At 40.6% G+C, this 18,854-nt stretch overlaps 1 protein-coding gene and 1 pseudogene across 1 annotated transcript in view; one reads left to right on the top strand and one right to left on the bottom strand.

The window, feature by feature from the left end:
• ADAMTS9 (ADAM metallopeptidase with thrombospondin type 1 motif 9) overlaps positions 1–16,260 on the top strand; it is a 156,757-nt gene extending 140,497 nt beyond the window's left edge. The window contains exons 38-40 of the mRNA XM_063113586.1: positions 2,278–2,382; positions 13,996–14,090; positions 15,962–16,260. Of these exons, the coding sequence (XP_062969656.1) occupies positions 2,278–2,382; positions 13,996–14,085 (195 nt within the window). The 3' untranslated portion in view covers positions 14,086–14,090; positions 15,962–16,260. The remainder of the gene's footprint in view (positions 1–2,277; positions 2,383–13,995; positions 14,091–15,961) is intronic.
• Positions 4,227–4,595, bottom strand: LOC134390021 (anaphase-promoting complex subunit 10-like; annotated as a pseudogene).
• Positions 16,261–18,854: the final 2,594 nt, after the last annotated feature.

The raw sequence follows: 18,854 nt of genomic DNA, 5'->3' as shown, positions 1-18,854 counted from the left end.
CCAGACCTTCGAAGAACTTTGATGCCAAAGCAGGTCAAATCCACCTCCTACTGCAGTACAGGTGGACAGGCAGTCTGAGTGGGAAGCAGGATGGGAGAGAGTAATGGGAGGGATCCTGGACAACAGTGTGGTCCGGGCCTTACAGATGGTGTGGACCTGCTCCTCGGGTTAGGAGTGATAGTAACGTAAGAAAATGGCCAGGGGGGTGATGCAACACAGAATCCAGTGTCTGAAGAGGCTGGGCACAGAGGACCTGGAGCCTCAGTAAGCCACAATCACAAGCACCTGGCTGTTGAAGCCACTCAGCATAAGAACCACTAATGTCTCTATAGGATTGTCATAGAAATAATTTCCAAAAAAATTTTAAATCTTTTTAAAATCACCTACTCTCTGCCAGGTATAACGAGTTAGGTGCATTATGTATTCTATCTAATCCCCTCCTATTCACTAGTTAGTTCTTACCTATTTTACAGATGGGCTCAGGAAGATTAAGCCACTTGTCTGAGGTCATACTGAAAGTAAGTGGGGGAGCTGGGATTCTAGGATAAATGATAAATCCACCCTCTTCACCAGGCTTTCTCAGCCTCAGCACTATTGACATTTGGGGCTGGACAATTCTCTGCTATGGGGGGCTGTCCTGTGAATTGTAGGATATCCCGCAGCAGCCCTGGCCTCTACCCATCAGATACTAGTAGCAGCAGCATTCCCCTGTCCTCAGCTGTGACAGCCAAAAATGTCTCCAGACATTGTCTAATTTCCCTTGGGGGCAAAATTGTTCCCTGTGGAGAGCCACTAACTTAGACCAGACTAAATCCTCCAGTCACCTCTATGAGTAGGACAATAGTAGACAAGAGTAGACAAATAGGTTTGTCCCCATTTTATGGATGTGGAATCTAAGGCTCCAAAAAGGTTTATAAACTCTTGTTAGCAAATATTCACGGAACTCACATGGAGAGGAAACTTCTTATACCTCATCCTGACAGTCTTAATTGAGGAGCTAGGATGTCATATTTATTGAGAATCTACCTAAAGTGGCTAGTCATGTGCTATACACCACAGCCGAGACAAATAAAGCAATCCCAAGCCCCGGCCCTCCATAAGCTGACTGTTACATTGGAGAGAGAAACACAAAACAATTAGAAAATGCAGGACTGATAACAACATTTTTACGTATCTGCTAAATACCAGCCATATGCTACGTGGATAATTTCACGTAGCCCTCACTGCAGTACTCTGAGGGAGGTGCTTTCATTACCTCCCATTTTACAGATGAACAAACTGAGGTTCTGAGAGGCTTAAAAAAAAAAAAAAAATCTGTCCAGGATCTAATCACAGGTGAAAGTTTTATTCACACTCAGGTCTGACTGGTGGTGAGCTGCACTTCACCATTCTCTCTCTCCTTGCTTAAAAAGGAGAGTATTGAAAAGTACTGTATCGTCAGGTTTAGAGAGAAAGCAACCAGGAGAGCGTGTAGAACTTGTAGCTCTGAAACTGCTCATTGTGGAGAAGGAAGCCTCAAGAAACTATTCCAGAAGCCATTGCAGAGTCATTTTTGAAAGAGTAAGAGACAGGTGGAGAAAGCAATGAGCGTCTCTCTGCTGCACCAGTCTCCTTGGAAATAAATACCGAAGCACCCGAGGCCAACGTTTTGAAAGGCTCTCTTGGAGCCACTTGAGAGATTTTTCCCTGGGCCTGGAATGCGCGGCCCCGGGTCCCAGGCTGTCTTGAGCAGGCCGAGTGTGCCCTCTGCTGGCCGTCCTGGAGAAAGCACCTCCTCTTTGAAGTCCCGCCCTGCTGTGCTTAGAACGCGCTGTGCTGATCGCCCCAGGGAGCTGGAAGCCCAGGAAGCTTTGGCAGCGAGATCTTGTTAGAAAAATTACACTGTGGCATTTTGTTCCTGAAGGAATCTGATAATTGTGAGCAACATCAGGATTGCTGTGTTAGGGAAGCCGAATGGAGGTGGTTGAGAGGGAGGACTTTGAAGTCAAGAAGATGTGATTGGACTCTTACTGTGTCCGGGAGCACTTAATCATCTCTGCTGGGCCTCAGTTTCCCCATCTGTAAGGATAGCTCCCTTGTTAGAGCTATTGCAAAGATGATGAACATAATGCAGGGAAAATGCCTAGTCCTGACAAAACAAAATACACTTAATAATTAGTAGCTATCATAATTAATTAGTATCCTTCTCCTTCCTGAAGTACTTTTTATTCTGTTGCCTTTGCCTTTGTTTGGCACATCACGTGAACTAAAATTTTTTTTGTTGGCCGTCTATTCCAGGGTCGTTTTAGCATCAACCTTTATGGAACGGGCCTGTCTGTAACTGAATCTGCCAGATGGATATCACAAGGGAATTACGCTGTCTCTGACATTAAGAAGTCACCAGTAAGTTACAGATTGGTTGGGGGATGAGTTTTGGTTTTTTTTTTTAATAGGACCCAACACTTGTTTATTTATCAATGTTCCAATAAAATACTTTTCTTTTTTTTTTAGTTTTAATTTTTTATTTTTTTGATTTTTTCTTAATTTTATTTTGTCGATATACAATGTGGTTGATTATTGTGGCCCATTACCGAAACCTCCCTCCCTCCTCCCTCTCCCCCCTCCCACCCAACAATGTCCTTTCTGTTTGCTTGTCGTATCAACTTTAAGTAATAGTAGTTGTTATATCCTCTCCCCCCACTGCCGTTTGTGTGTGTGTGTGTGTGTGTGAATTTATTTATTTATTTTTAGCTCCCACCAATAAGTGAGAACATGTGGTATTTCTCTTTCTGTGCCTGACTTGTTTCACTTAATATAATTCTCTCGAGGTCCATCCATGTTGTTGCAAATGGCAGTATTTCATTCGTTTTTATAGCTGAGTAGTATTCCATTGTGTAGATGTACCACATTTTCCGTATCCACTCATCCGATGATGGACATTTGGGCTGGTTCCAACTCTTGGCTATTGTAAAGAGTGCTGCGATGAACATTGGGGAACAGGTATACCTTCAACTTGATGATTTCCATTTCTCTGGGTATTTTCCCAACAGTGGGATAGCTGGGTCGTATGGCAGATCTATCTGCAATTGTTTGAGGAACCTCCATACCATTTTCCATAGAGGCTGCACCATTTTGCAGTCCCACCAACAATGTATGAGAGTTCCTTTTTCTCCGCAACCTCGCCAGCATTTATCGTTCAGTCTTTTGGATTTTAGCCATCCTAACTGGGGTGAGATGGTATCTCAGTGTGGTTTTTTTTTTTTTTTTTTTTTTTTTTTTGTCGTTTTTTCGTGACCGGCACTCAACCAGTGAGTGCACTGGTCATTCCTATATAGGATCCGAACCCGCGGCGGGAGTGTCGCCGCGCTCCCAGCGCAGCACTCTACCGAGTGCGCCATGGGCTCGGCCCATATCTCAGTGCGGTTTTGATTTGCATTTCCCGGATGCTGAGTGAGGTTGAGCATTTTTTCATATGTCTGTTGGCCATTTGTGTATCTTCCTTAGAGAAATGCCTGCTTAGCTCTTTTGCCCATTTTTTAATTGGGTTGCTTGTTTTTTTCTTGTAAAGTTGTTTGAGTTCCTTGTATATTCTGGATATTAATCCTTTGTCAGATGTATATTTTGCAAATATTTTCTCCCACTCTGTTGGTTGTCTTTTAACTCTGTAAATTGTTTCTTCTGCTGTGCAGAAGCTCTTTAGTTTGATATAATCCCATTTGTTTATTTTTCCTTTGGTTGCCTGTGCTTTTGGGGTCATATTCATGAAGTCTGTTTAGTCCTATTTCCTGAAGTGTTTCTCCTATGTTTTCTTTAAGAAGTTTTATTGTTTCAGGGTTTATATTTAATTATTTAATCCATTTTGAGTTGACTTTAGTGTATGGTGAAAGGTATGGGTCTAGTTTCATTCTCCTGCATATTGATATCCAGTTCTCCCAGCACCATTTTTTCAATGTATATACAAAACTGCAAAATAGTTTATGCTTTTCTCTGTAAAAATACCCCATATAATATTTAATTACAGAATAAGACAAAGATATGTTTAATGACTTTTGTTTTATTTTAGTCACTTTATTGAACCATACAGCATGAACTCAATAGTTGTACATCTAGGAAATTTACCAATGGAGCTCTCTTCCACTGGTGTGTATATTTTAATTTGTCTCATGTGGGTATCTCTTGCATTTTGGTGATTGGCTAGACAGCAAGCTATATCATAACCATGCAAGTTGGCTTCTTACGATTATCAGTTAAGGGAACGTGAATCCATCCACTTGGTTCCACCAATTCAAGTTGTCAAATTTCTTGAAGGTTGTGAAAACTATTTCCTACTGTGACTGAGATCTTGCTTGGAGGATAGCTTCCATCAGATTTGTAGTTTGCATAAATACATGTCTTCACTGTTGTTTTTCTTCTGAATTGGATGTTCACTAAATGAGGCTGGGAGCCATCTGATTGCCAATAAGTTTCTAGGTTGTCATCTCGTAATTGTTCCATGCCAAATCCTGGTTTGCAAGATGTGAATAACCAAACAGCTTGTGACCCAATTCCCATACTTTTCCAGTGCTTTCCAACTGTTTAGGGTCAGCACCAGAAGGTGTCTTGTTTGGTGTAGTCATTTTAAAAATATTAGCTTCCAGGCCAGGCTTACCACAACTCAGGTTCCCTTCCTTCCTTCCTTTCTTTTCCTTCTTTCCCTTCTTTCCTTCCTTCCTTCCTTTCTATGGTGATGGTGCTAAAGGAAGGAACATGCTTTCTCACTCCTCAAATCATTTTGCAAAGTGTGAGGAAGAACATTTAGGAAATAAACTGAAGGTGAAGGTTTATACGTGAATGAAGGGAAAGAGCCTTGCTTTGCTCCTGGTGAATTCCTCCTCCTCGGGATGGGGACCTGTGACCCCTCTGAGCAATTAGGACTGCCTTGCCAGGAAACTGAGAGCAGGAAGAAGCCTCTAGCCGGTGTGTGCTCAGACATCTTGCAAAGAGCCAACAAGCAATTCGCTTTCGTGAACCTAGGAGAAATGATTTTCTTTTCTTTAGAAAAATTGAAATACAAATGGGGCTGAAAGGGAAAACTTATCAGGCGATGTTTCTGGAGGATTAGTTACACGCACAGATTCTACAATAATCAGTTTTCCATGCTCTAAAATCCTGCTGCTCAAGTGTGGCCCACGCAGCACATCAGCATCACCTGGGGGCTTGTTGGAATTGCAGGTTCTGGGGCCCCAGACCCACGGAGCCAGGACCTGCAGCTGAACGAGGACCCCGATTGATTCATAAGCAGCGTACAGCTTGAGTAGCACTGGTCTGTGCAGATGAGCCCCGAATTACTATGGTTATGACTTACAATGTTTCCACCTCATGATGGTGCAGAAGCAATAGCGTTCAGTAGAAACTGTACCATGAACCATGTGTACCCACAGAGTAACACTGTTTTTCATTTTCAGTACAGTATTCAATAAATTACATGAGATATTCAGCACTTTATTATAAAATAGGCTTTGTGTTAGGTGGCTTTGCCCCACTGTAGCTAATGTTAAGTGTTCTGAACACATTTAGGGTAGGCTAGACGAAGCTATGATCAGTAGGTTAGTTGTATTAAGTGCGTTTTCGACAACAATATTTTCAATGTAAGATAGTTTATCAGGACATTTATCAACTTAAGACACTTTATCAGGATGTATTACAATTACCTGGATGTAATTGTAAGCCCAGGAGCATCTGAATACTGTTTCTCACCCTGGGTGTACATTAGAATCACCTGGGAAGTTTAACATGCTCCTGTCCCTGGTAATCTCCCACCCAGATTACCTGACTCAGTCTCTGAGGGCGGGGCCCCTGGCAGGGGCAGAATTTAAAATTCCCCAGATAATTCTAATGGACAGCCAGAGCAGAAGCACCTGCCCATAAAGGCTTCCCTCTCAAATTCTGAGAATGTGGCACAGAAACCTGACTCATGGACAAACACAAGTTTACCCGGCATGGCCTATTTCCCCAGTCCTGTCAGTCATGAGTCCTGCCTTGGGGAAGGGGAGAAAAACTGAGAAGAGAGGTGGGAAAGTGGGACATTATTTCAAAATAGAGTTGCCAGATAAAATAAAGGCTGTTCGGTTACATGTGAATCTCAAATAAACAATGAACATTTTTTAGTGTAAGCATGCCTTCAACCTTGCGTGGGACATACTTACACTAAAAAAAGTATATGTTGTTTATCTGAAATTCACATTTAACTGAGCATCTTGTATTTTTACTTGCTAAATCTGGCAACCCTATCAAAAATACTTCCACCGGATTAAAATTAGAATATGAAGAAGTGGCTCAACCTGCTTGCCTGCCCCCAAAGGGAGGAAGTGTTCAATTGTGACTTTCCAGGAAAATCTGTGTCTTGATCTCTTTTTCTAGCTGCCAACGTTAAATTTGTTTTTGTGAAAAAAACGCACTCCTTTTTTTCATCCAAGCCAATCAACAACCTCAAATCTGATTAGCTAAATGGCCGTATTGATCGCTGGTAAATTAATCACTAAATATTTTTCTGTGTGCTAAAAGGAATAAAAATACCTGAGAGACAGAACATATTTTTTAGAATGTGCCCCCAAATTATAATGTTCTTCCCCAACCCCTTCCTTCCAGGATCTGTACATAGTTTTTTTGTTTTTTTTTTTTTCATGAGAAATAAAAATTGTATATTTTTATCATGGACAACGTGTTTTGAATTGTTTCAGTAACCCAGAAGAACAACAACAAAAAACTAACTGTCCAAAACATAAGAGGAAACCATCTATGGTAGAATGTATAACGTTTAAGCTGCAATTCTATTTATGAGCCAGTGTCAATACGCCAGTTTCAGCCAGAAACTAAAAATAAAGAAGGCTGGGAGCGCCACCTTGTGGAAAAAAATGATCACTACCCCGGCTGTTTCCCAAGCCTTTTGGGACTGTGCTGCCTGAGCTAGAGGGAGCTGGTATGACAATTGCCTGTTAGCATTTTTTTTTTTTTTAATCTGGATGTTCTATGACAGCTCAAAGAGCCTGAGCTCAAAATTAATCTCAAGGGCCTGTCGAGCACTCTTTATGAATCCCCGGGAGCTGGGACTGAGCACCGCCTAGCTCTTGGCTGCCTGGAGAAAAGCTCTGTGCCTGACCTAGTGTGGTCCATAGAGCAGCATCCCTAGGGATGCTCCAAGAAAATAGGTCTCCATGGCCCAATATAGTTGGAAGAAATTGTATAGTACATTTCTTTCCTGAAGAGTCACAGTAGGCATTCATGTATTAAAGGCTGGAATAAAAATATACAGGAAGGAAGCCTTTGTGACTTTATTCAAAGCAGCATTCCCGTAAAACGGTGGCTCTTAAACTCAAGTGTACATCAGCATCAGCTGCAGGGCTTGTTTAAAGCCAGTCTGGGGAGAGGCCAGAAATTTACATTTCTAACAATTTCCCAGGTGATGCTGATGTACCTAGTCTGGGACCACATTTTGAGAACCACTGACCTAAATTAAACCAACCGCAAAACCTTTTCGGAATTATACCTTTTCATTTCCGCCAAATAATCATTGTTCCATGGAACACACTTTGGCAATTGTGCAGTACGCTGCTCCCACTCAATACCTACCACCATCTCTCCCTGAGGGACTGAGGCCGTCTCCTCTGTGGTGCTCAGACCCTGGCCAGTGATGATAGTCTCCTTTACAAACAGCCCTGCTTTGATTCAGCCCTCAAAGAATCATCCCTCACTTTCTTTTGCTTTTCTGCTGGGAGCTGCAGAGAGAAAAAAAAAAAAAACAAGCAAACAATGAAAACCTCAATTTTCCAAACCTGCTTGGCAATAAAATATTTTCCCCAAGCAAAACTAAAGGAAATCTCTAGTCATTCAAGGCAACTGGGTCTCCAGTACCACTTGGAGGACAGGGATGCTGTCCCACGACCAAGGGCAAAACCAGTCAAAATAAGTCTCGATATCAAGTTCACTGTTGACTTCTTTGTGTACAGTGGAAAGAAGTCTTTCTCCTATGGTTATCTAATAAAAATAGTCACGGTTATAAAATAGCTACTATTTATTGGGCAATTGACATGCATTAAATCTGTATATTTCTCCCAGCTGTGCATCACCAGGGCATTGGGACACAAGCTGGGAATGAGGTTCAGTTCTTGGGAGGGTAAGCTGAGAAGGTGGGCGGGGGGTAAGTGCCGATGCTACTTTGGTGGTGGGATCAGTCTTGCAGGCCAGCCCTTGCTGCCACAGTGAAAGCCCTCAGTGGCTGCACAGCATGGAGACGGGGCCATGCAGACTCTGAAGTCGGGCCGGACCGTCTGCGTCTGCACTTCCTAGTCCTGCCACTGGGGCATGTTTTTAACTTCTGGGGAAGGTGGGGTTGGGGTGGCTCAGTTTCCCCAGTCCATAAGATGGGGATTGTAGTGGCTGGCCCTTATCTCATTAAGTTCTTGTGAAGCACAAATGAAATAGGGATGTAAAGCTCTTTGCATGTCATTGGGCAAATAGCAGGAGCATGAATATTAGCTGTTAATGTTATGACATCTTCATAGCCCTGAGGCTTACTATAAGGTTTCAAAAGTTGGCCGAGGTGACCAAGGCAGCGAGCCTGCTTGAGGTAGCTAGTGGAAGGACATGGCACTGCAGTATGAGTCAAGGCTGAGCCTGTCCACGTGGGCCCTCACCCCACTATGGGAGAAACCCCCTCAGTTCAGGGGTGGACTTCTAGGCAAATACTTTTGCTCCCCCAGCTCAGCTCAGGATCTTCTGGGTTTGTACTCGCTGTGCTTAGATCTCTGCATGAGGGGTGAGCAGACAGGAAGGGGCCCATGGCCCAGAGGAGAAGGATAAGGGAAAATGTCAAAATTCTGAGCTCCTCTGCCAGTGACATTCTGTGTACGGCTCTGAGGGGCATTCACAGGGCTTTTTGCCTTCCTTGTGTGCCTGGGGGGTTTGTAGGGTCAGGGAACTTGGGGCCGGTTTTCTAAGGCCGATGGTATAATGGACATTCCTTGTGCTAGGGAAAGGGCTGTAAAATCAAAGGATTGCTTTGAAATTAAAAGTTAATGAAAGTCATGTTACCATAGAGGAGATGGGCTCAGTCCCCATCCTTCAGTTCATTTGTAGTCAGTGGAGTTAAGGCAGCCCAAGATGAATCCATACGTGTGCGTGCATGCGTGGTACAGTCAACACTTGTTTACTGATTCCCAGCCCACCATTAACTTGTGAAAATCTGACTCTGCAAGTATAAAAATCATTCTACAGACCGGTAGAGTACTGTAAATTTGCATTTTATATATGTGTGGTTTTTATTCTGTACATTTCTATAAAATTAGACAATGTTTATACATACAAGGGTACTTCAAAATTTCATGGAGAAATAGAATTAACCAATAATCAATAATATGAATCCTTCCATAAACTTTTTGAAGTACCCTCGTATGTTCATTATATACGTAACTATCTAGGGTTGTATTTGGGGATAAAACATATACTGTATACTGTGTTTTATGGGCAATTTCAGGGACATTCAAGGATAAATTTCATTGCACGTGCTCTTGACCTTAACATGTGATTTTAGGCCCTAAAATCATGTCTTCTATTAACATCTGCACGGATTTTCTTAGCAAAACCCGCACCTGCAGCCCAGCTCACTTCACCAGCAGCACTCTCCACAGACGTGTAAATAAGCACCCTCAATCACCAGTGTGCTAGTGTTCCCAAGTCACAGGCACCAGCCTCCCCTAGTCATACTGAGAAAAACAGAATTAGTGAAAAGTGTGAAATACAAACTATTGTTAATGGAACAGAGATTCATTCATTTTAATTATATGTAATAGCTCAAACTAAGCTAACAAAATATTCACTGAAAAGAGATTTTTAGAGGGCCCACTTTAATGGAGAAATAAAATTAGTGTTTCATTGTATGTGTGTGGGTAATTCTAATATACCGTTTTTTCCCGCTGAAATAGACACTGTCTCCATGACAATCACATTTTTATTTGCTTGCTCAGTGTGGCTTTTTTTATTCTGTAGTAAAAATGATAAATTTTAGCTCAGCCTTTATCTAAATCAAGAGTCGCAGTTAAAGAGATAGCATGAATGTCATAAAGCCAGTATCATCTTTATTGTTTTAAATTCATAATTAATGCAGACTTTTCCTCATCTGCATGAACATAGACTATGATGGAGATTCATGCATAAACAAATAGCTTTATGATAGTCATAGCTAACATTTATTGAGCTTGTATATTAGGCCAAGTACTATGCTAAGCACTTTACATGTATTTTCTCCTTTACAGCAAACCTGTGAAGGGAGACTGCTATCATCCCCATCGTACAGATGGATACTCCAGGAAACTAGGGCTTAAAGAGGTTGTATAAAATTGCACTACAATCCCCAGGCATTCTGATTCAGGTTATCTCCTCTGCAAAGTCAGGAGAGTTTGGGTAAAGCATAAATTTCGATGATACAGAGGACACCCCTACCATGTTGGCATCCTGAAGGTCACCAGCCCTATACTTAAGCCTAGTGAGAAAGTTCCTGGCTAGAAGACCAGTTGGTCTGGCATCAAATCCAGTGGGTGGTGACGTGGAATAGCTCCAAAACTAACACGGACCCCTAAAACCAGGACCAAGTAGGGTGACTAACTCTCCCAACTCAATCTCACCCATCATCAAAGGCATGCAAGTTTTTAAAAATAAAGAGAGATTCTTTTTTTCTTTTTTTGTTGTTAAATTGGCATTGTTTTTCTTTTTTCTCTTAAAAAATGTGATTATTCATTGTTTGCAAGAGGCTTTCATAGTTTGGCTATATGAACCAAACCCTCATGCCCTTTGACCTAGTTCTGGGAATGTAGCCAAAGATATCCTAAAACAAGTGTGTTCATTCCAGTGTTATTCCCCCACAGTGGAAAATGTGAAACGCTGTGCAGGGGTGGGAGGTGGAGGGGGGTAATTATGTGACATAAATACACACAGTGGAATATGATGCCAGAATTAAACAGGGAATTTTTCAGAGCCTGGTAAAACATTTGGGAGACTAATTAGCAGGGAAATCTTAATTGCAGTTCAAAAAGAAGAGTTCAGCTTCAGCCTTATTCATTTATTCATTTAACAAATGTGTATTTAGTATCACTATAAGCCATACGCCGTGCTAGGTTCTGGATACTTCTGGATTTTAGTAAGATATTGGCCTTGGTTTCGTGGAGCTTACATTCTAGCAGGAAGACAGATGTGAAGGAAAGAATTACCCAGTTATAGGGTACTGTGCAGCAGGTGACTTCAGGAAATTTTCTCAGAGGAAGTCACGTTTGAGCTGGGTTCTGAAGAACTTACCAGGCAAAAGTTGAGACGGTATGGTGCACACAGAGAGGGAGAGGGCAGAGAGTTCCAATCAAAGAGGATGGCATGTGCAGAGAGAATGGCCTTGTGCTGAAAGGGGCATGTCAGAAGAACAACCCAAAGAAATACAGGTGTAGGGGTAAGAATGATACAGGATGAATCAGAGAGGTGGACAGGGATAGACTCTAAAGAGTGCAGGCCTTTAGACCAGGGCTCAGCAAACTCTTTCAATGAAAGGACAGGTGGTAAATATTTTATGCCTTGAAGGCTAAGAGGCAAAATTGATGATATTATGTTTATGTTTATATGTAAAGAGAGAAAATAAATTTGCACACATTGTATTTAAAATATAATAATAAGAATTGAGTACAATTTTTTGTAATATAGATCTATCAATGAGAAGACTGGACAATTGAGACAGAAAAACTTTTTGCTTAATTAGTGTTCTCTGTTATCAGAATTGATTGTCAATTTTTATCTGTTAATCCTGATCTAAAATGAGATTTTATGTATTTCATCTTTCTAAATGTCTTTTTACGTGGATAAGTGTTGTCAAACTCTGATATCTGTCCACAGCCATATAGTTTTAACTGAGCGCCTTCATGGCTGAATTTATAGAATTCAGTTAGATTTTTCCATTGAGATTTGCCTTTAAGCATGTCATTACATTGCAGATTAATCACTTATAAATGAAAATGAGATAGAAGCGCCTCAATTGCCTAGTTAAATGGATTTCGAAATATGAAAATTTCCTTTGCACTCCCATCAAAGTCCATAAAACATTGCTGGAACTGCACTTTAAGCTCAGAAAAACGTCCACTGTAAATGTGTGTGAAATAAAGGTGTAGCTTCTTATTTTAACTTTTGACAGCTTGGGAAGTATATAAAGCAACTTAACACTACTCATAATTCAAACAAATTTATTTGTCACTGAAATGACTTTACCACATATAAGTTTTGCCTATAAGTGCACTTTTGCCTAATAATTTTAGGTTCAATTCATTAAGAAACATTATCAAATCTGTAGCAAAAGCTAATATTCAAAGCCGTAAAGTGTTCAATTACAGTGATCGAGAGCACTTCCTGTTCAGAATAATTTTCATCGTGGCCCTGAACTCCAAAACCAAAATAAAACCTTACCACTGCTAAGTCATTGAGTTGCTGTATGGTAGGACGAGTCAAAGTAGTCAGCTTCCAAAAAATTAACAAAAAATTGACAAAAAATTAACAAAATGGATGATGATGCAGTTCATGATAGCAAATGAAGTTTACCATTGGCACTACTAGTTCTGTACCACCTGATAGGTTCAAATATTTTCCACAAGTACCTTACAGTTTCACAGACTTTGTAAGTTTGTCCAGCTAAAGCTTTTTCTTTTCTACACATATTTTTACCACCATCCATTATCAACACATCCTAGGAGATTCCACATCAGTTGTTCTGCAACTGAACACTTCAGTTCTGCAAAGAGGTAGTTCTTTCTCTACCTCTTCGAAATATTCTCACCTGTGCTTGTTCCACACAGACTATATGAAACTAAGTAGCTAATTTTTTAGCCACTTCAGACTGGACATTGTCTCCTCAAATAAACAACAATACCTGAACAGTATCAGTAATATCTGTTGACTCATTGAGAGCCAGAGAAAACCACTCAAAATCATTTGCCTTGTTTTCTAATTGGCTATTGATAAGGCTCCCAATGTCATCAGCTTTTCTAACAACTGTTCTTGCTGGAAGGGTAATATTCTGAAACAAGTTTATTTTCTCTGGACACATTCTTCACCTGTTGCAATTAAACAGGAGTTAATGAACTCACCATGGGTAAACTGTTTTTCTTGCTTGGCTAACAAATGAGCCACTTTGAAACTTACTTGCTCATTTTCATTTTTTTTATTTTTGTGAAGGAATTATGCTATGGTGAGATATTCCATTTTAAGTTTTCTAAATTCTGACCATTGCTTTTCTGTGAGTTGGGAATATTGTGATGAGTGCTTAGTTTGGTAATGTTGGTGTATATTGTATTCTTTTAGCACAGCTATAGTGTCATTGCATATTAAACACAATGCTTTGGTGTCTAAATTTGATAACAAAATAATCCACATGCCACTATACCTTAAAAGAGCAACAAAGGCCACTTTTCTCTTCTTTTCTTGATGTATCATAATGCTATACACTGGTAATAATCAAACAAAATGTTATAATGTAGCAATACACATGGCACTCAAAATACTGTCAAGTTAAATCTGTGTCACTGTGATTTATAGTGCACTAAGCAGCAGTGTGAAGCTATGAGAGCTGTTGCAAGTACTCAATTCTGTTATTGCAGCATGAAAGCAGCTATAAACAAGGTAAATGAATGAACATGGTTGTGTTCCAGTAAAACTTTATTAATGAATACTGAAATTTGAATTTCACATAATTTTCACATGTCAAGAAATATTATTCTTGGTTTGCTTTTCCTCAACCATTTTAAAATGGTAAAAATCATTCTTGTTATTTGGGCTATAGAAAAACAGGTGGTGGGCTGAATTTGGCCCACAGGTCATAGTTTGCCAACTATGGCAAGACTTCACTTCTGTTCAGAAGGCTTTCCTATGGTGTATACAAGAATGATTTCCCAAAAAGCCAATGCAAGCCTTAAAAACAGCCCAGCAGGTAATCTAAGATGATGCATCTCCTTGCAGGATGGTACCCGAGTCATAGGAAAATGCGGTGGTTACTGTGGAAAATGTACTCCATCCTCTGGTACTGGCCTGGAGGTTCGAGTTTTATAGCAAAGGTAAGTAGTCCTATGTCTGTCTCTCTCTCTCTCTCTCTTTAATTTTTTTCTGTAGCCTAATCATGAGCAAATGTGTATCGATTAGTTCCCCCCAGGCAGGGTTACTGTTAAGCATCATGAAGCTGACCCAATACTGTTCTTTTTCTCTCCTGCTCATCTGTCCTTACAACTGAAGCCATCTCTTCTCTGCCCTCAGACATGAGGATCCTAGATGTCTTGCTTCAGATTCCTCTGCAGTGCTTATTTCAAATTCTGCCTACTGGGCTCCATCTCTAGGGGTCCTGCTTCATTAGGTCTCCGGAGGATCCAGGGATCTGTATTTTTAATGCATGGAATTCTGGAGCAGGTGACTCACAGGTCATCCTCAGGAGTACTATAATAATAATAGCGATGGCATTTGTTGAGCCGTCACCATGCTAAACACTTTGCAGGCATTATTTCATTGAATCCTTACAACGAAACCACGAGGTGGGGCTGTTATCCTTATTTTACACACAAGGAAGCTGAGTCCTACAACAATTAAGTAGCTTGTTTAAGGTCACAGTGAATTCTCTTGGCAGAACCCAGGTGTGTTCTGCACCAAAGCTAGTGCTGTCAATCACTGCACTGTGCCACACCCCTGCCACTCACAATGTGGTCCAAGAGCCAGCATGATCAGCGTTGCCTGGAAACTTGTTAGAAATGCAGAATCTCAGGCCTCACCCAATACCTAGGAAATCAGAATCTGCGTTTTAACTAAATCCATACCAGAGTCATGCGTGTTAAAGTTTGGCAGTTCCTGGGTCAACTACATTATGCCAGCAAGTGCTCCCTCTGCTGGGAAAGGACATCCCAGTGCTTTTGGCTATAAGGGAGGAGCTCAACCAAGTCATGTGGCCCTCCTACATCTCTCAAAATTCCAGCAGCCTGTTACTCTGGAAAGCTCTATAAGATCCTGACACTGGAGTACCTATTTGACATTTATGCATCAGTATTTTAATGTTTAAACATCCATATTCAAAATTATGATTAGGATTATTAGGATTATTTCTGTTGAAAGGAGCAAAGAAAATAAAGGAAATTTACTGTCTTAGATAAGTGAGATGTCCAAGTGATGTACTAGCTTCAGCCATGGCTGGATCCAGAGGGTCCAACAGAGTCACCAGTGCTCTTCCTCTTTTCTCAATCAGCAGTGATTGCCTCTTAAATAGCTTTATTCTCAGGCATATCAATCTACCCCACACTGTGGTCCTGAGCAGCTCATCATGATCCAAGTAAATTCTCACTCCCAGCAGCCATTCTGCACAAGAACTCTATTTGGCTGCAGTGGGGTCACATGGCCACTTCTAAACCAGTCACACTGTCCAGGAGGCTGAGCTCATGTACCCCCCTAGAGTCAGGTGACTGACAGCTTCAGTTGGAGAGGGATGGTTCCCAAAGAACAAGCAGGGGTTTGTTACCAGAAAAGAGATGGGATGAAGGCAGGCAGAAGTCAGCAGGTTTCCACTAGAGATCCCTATTTTATATGTATTTTATGTATTTTATATCTCATAAATTTTGTATATGTGTTATATGTAGTAAAATTTCAGTACATATACACAATATTTACATCTATAAACACATATGTATAGAAAAAAGAGTAGAAGGAAATGTACCAATATTTGAAGAGCAGGTATCTCTGGTGGGGAGATTTCAGGCTAGTGGTTTTTAATCTTATTCTTTATTACTTGAAAATTTTATGTTTCTTACAGCAACCAAACATTAGTTTTATAACATAGAGAAAATAATAAGTGTTATTTGTAAATTCTACATGTAAAAATGTTTGGCTTACCTACTCTGGACTTATGGCATTTGAGGCAGAAGGTTTATGTTTCCTGTTTTGTTTATTTCAGGTGCTCTGAAGAGGAAGCCATTTAGGGGATGGATGAAGGATCGTAATGCAATACCTCCACCTTCAATTTGGGTGCATGTGTGTATGAGGACTTGTATGCTTGTGTGTGTGTGTGTGTGTGTGTGTGTGTGTGTGTGTGTGTGTGTGTGTACATATGCATATAAATATACATATATACACATACATATATGTGCATATATATGTGTATATATGTGGAATATCCTAATGATGTAAAGTTTAATATTTATGTTTGAAATTATTTATTGTGATGTAATATTTTTGTACGTAAAATGATTCTATTATGACTGCCTTTGCATTATTTTGTCCCTTGCAGTCAAACCACTGCATTTTACGTACTCTACATTATATGTAGTACTATGACAAAAGTGATCCTTCATTATCACGGTACACTATTGTTTACTTTTTATCTGTAAATGTTCTATTGTTACTTTTTTTAAATTGTAATTTGTTTTTTGAAACAACCTAACCATCATCAAGGTGCTACAAGAGTCGTATAAGGGTATTTTTGGCATTTCTAGGAAAGTATCATTAGCCAATAAGTATGTTAGTGATATCACAGATTATACCAACTATTAATTATGTTAAGTATCTATTCAGTCTCATGTGATCTCTGGGAAAAAACGTGCTGCCTTGGTGCTAATATTGTATGTATTTAAGTGATCTTCAGACTCAGAAATGTAAACATTTTTAATAAAAGGGAGGAATGGAAGGACAATTTCCAATGGACAGAATCACTTGGATAAAATAAGGCCTGCTATTCACCCTTATTTTGGGACATGCCTTCTTTGGAAGAGAGGTGGACTTTATTCTTGCTGTTGTCGTTATTGTTGTTAATATGCTTTGCTTCAGTCCATGGTGCCTTGATCTCCTGCAATCGAATGGAGGTTCCCCCAAAAGCTTCATTACAGAGTGACAGTGGGACAGCGAGATCCTCTCAACATTTTGCCAAGATATTCTAAAATGACATCCAAGTTTACCAGTAGCAAGACAGAGGATGCACAAAATGGGAGTGATCTTCAGCAGCCCCAGCATACCTGGAGAAGTTTAGAACCAGGTCTGAGTCATCAGGATTACCTTTTGCATAAAAACATTGGCCAGAGACATGACTTCTCTTTCCGCCATGAGCCTAACACCCTGACAGTTTTCAAGGCTACTGTACTAATTGGCATACGTGTGAAGAAATGAACTATGGAGTACGAGATGCCTGAGGCTTTCTGATCTTCCATTAATCCACTTTTTGTTACTTCTTTTCACAGTGGAAAGTGCTAAAGCCATGGTCTTTCTGCCCTTCCACCCTGACTGAAGGGAAGCCATCAGCAATGGCTTGTGGGAGGCACTTAAACTCTGCTCACTTCAAAAAACCAAAGAGATTAGGAAGAACCTGGTAGTATTCTCCAACTCAGTGCAAACTCCAGAATGCTCCAGGAAAAGTTATACTCAGTATATGAATAAGTGTTATTCTCCATTATTAATACATTGTGAAAATATATTATGAATAAATACCATAACCACATCCAATCCAGTTATGTTTCATATGATTTCTGGACTCTTGATTCAAGTTGGAATTAAAATGTCTCTAGTTTTTAAAATTGCCAGACTGAGAAGAAATGCAGAGATTCTTAGTTTTATCTGTTACAGTTGCATTCTAGGGGCAGCTGAAGGATGAGGACTGGCCACAAGGTCTGTCTTTTTATCATCAAAATCAGTGGAAGTGGCTCTTCTGGAAATTGGGGACATAATACTTCTTGTCTGTGTGATGGGAAACAAGTAAAGAAAACAGGAGATTTAAGTGGTGTTTGGGAGCTTAATTTCTAGTTTTATGTAGCAGCGGTTTCTATCCTATAGACTAATGGTATCCAGGGAAATGAGACCTTTCCAACAAGTCTGATGGCAACTAGCAGTAACTGGGCGTCCACCATATGCCAGGCCTTTTACTTACCTTGTTTCATCTCATTTTCATAACCACCAAGTAGAGTAGGTAGCAGATTAACTATCATTTTATGGGTAGGAGACAGAGCCTTAGAGATGCAAGCAGGCTCAAGTCCACACACAGTGAGTAAGTGGCAGTCCCCCAAAGAACTATGGCTCTGACAGGGTCACATGGCCACTTCTGGACCAACCACAATGTCAAGGGGGCTGGGATTGGGGGCCTGCCTGAAGTCAGGTGATTGACAGCTTCAGCTGGAAAAGACAGTTCCCAATAGAGAAGGTTTTTGTTATCAGAAAAGGGGAGGTGGATGGAGACAGGCAGAAGCAGCAGGTATCCACTCTGGATTCCCATTGTGTGTTTGTGTGTTTGTGTGTATGTAATCTCTACACCTCATTGCTCACACCAATGTCCCGCACCCTTGTCATCCCTCAGCATCATCTGAGACCTAGATTCTAGGCTTTTCTCTGGTCTTTACGAACTGTATGATCCTGAGTCTTAGTTTTTCCATCTGTGCAGTAAGGCTATTGATAGTCCTCCCACCTATCTGACCTTTGAAGCCCTGCATCAGTGGTGTTAATATAGCTGCCCTCAAAGGCATCAGTGCTAGTTAGAGATTGTGTTCAACTGCTAATTAAAGAAACAGGACTACAATGGCTTACATGTTTAAGAGCATATTGCATCATTATGTAAAAGAAATCTGGAGGTAGGCAATTGAGGACTGGCATGGCAGCTCCACAGAATCATCAGGGACAGTTTCCTTATCTCCTTCCCTCTTCATTCCTTCATATTTCAATATGGCTGCTACAGCTCCAGCAATCACGCCCAAGTTCCAGGCAACAAGAAAAAAAAGGCATGGAGGGAAGGGTAAAAAGTAGCTTAGTCTCAGCTCTCTATTATTCTTTTAAAGAGGTTTCCAGAAACCTCACCCAAAAACTTTCAGTTA

The sequence above is a fragment of the Cynocephalus volans genome, chromosome 11 (assembly GCF_027409185.1).
Source record: "Cynocephalus volans isolate mCynVol1 chromosome 11, mCynVol1.pri, whole genome shotgun sequence".
In the NCBI taxonomy this organism is placed as follows: Eukaryota; Metazoa; Chordata; class Mammalia; order Dermoptera; family Cynocephalidae; genus Cynocephalus; species Cynocephalus volans.
The sequence above is the reverse complement of the archived record's forward strand: the minus strand, read 5'-3'. Positions and strand labels throughout refer to the sequence as shown.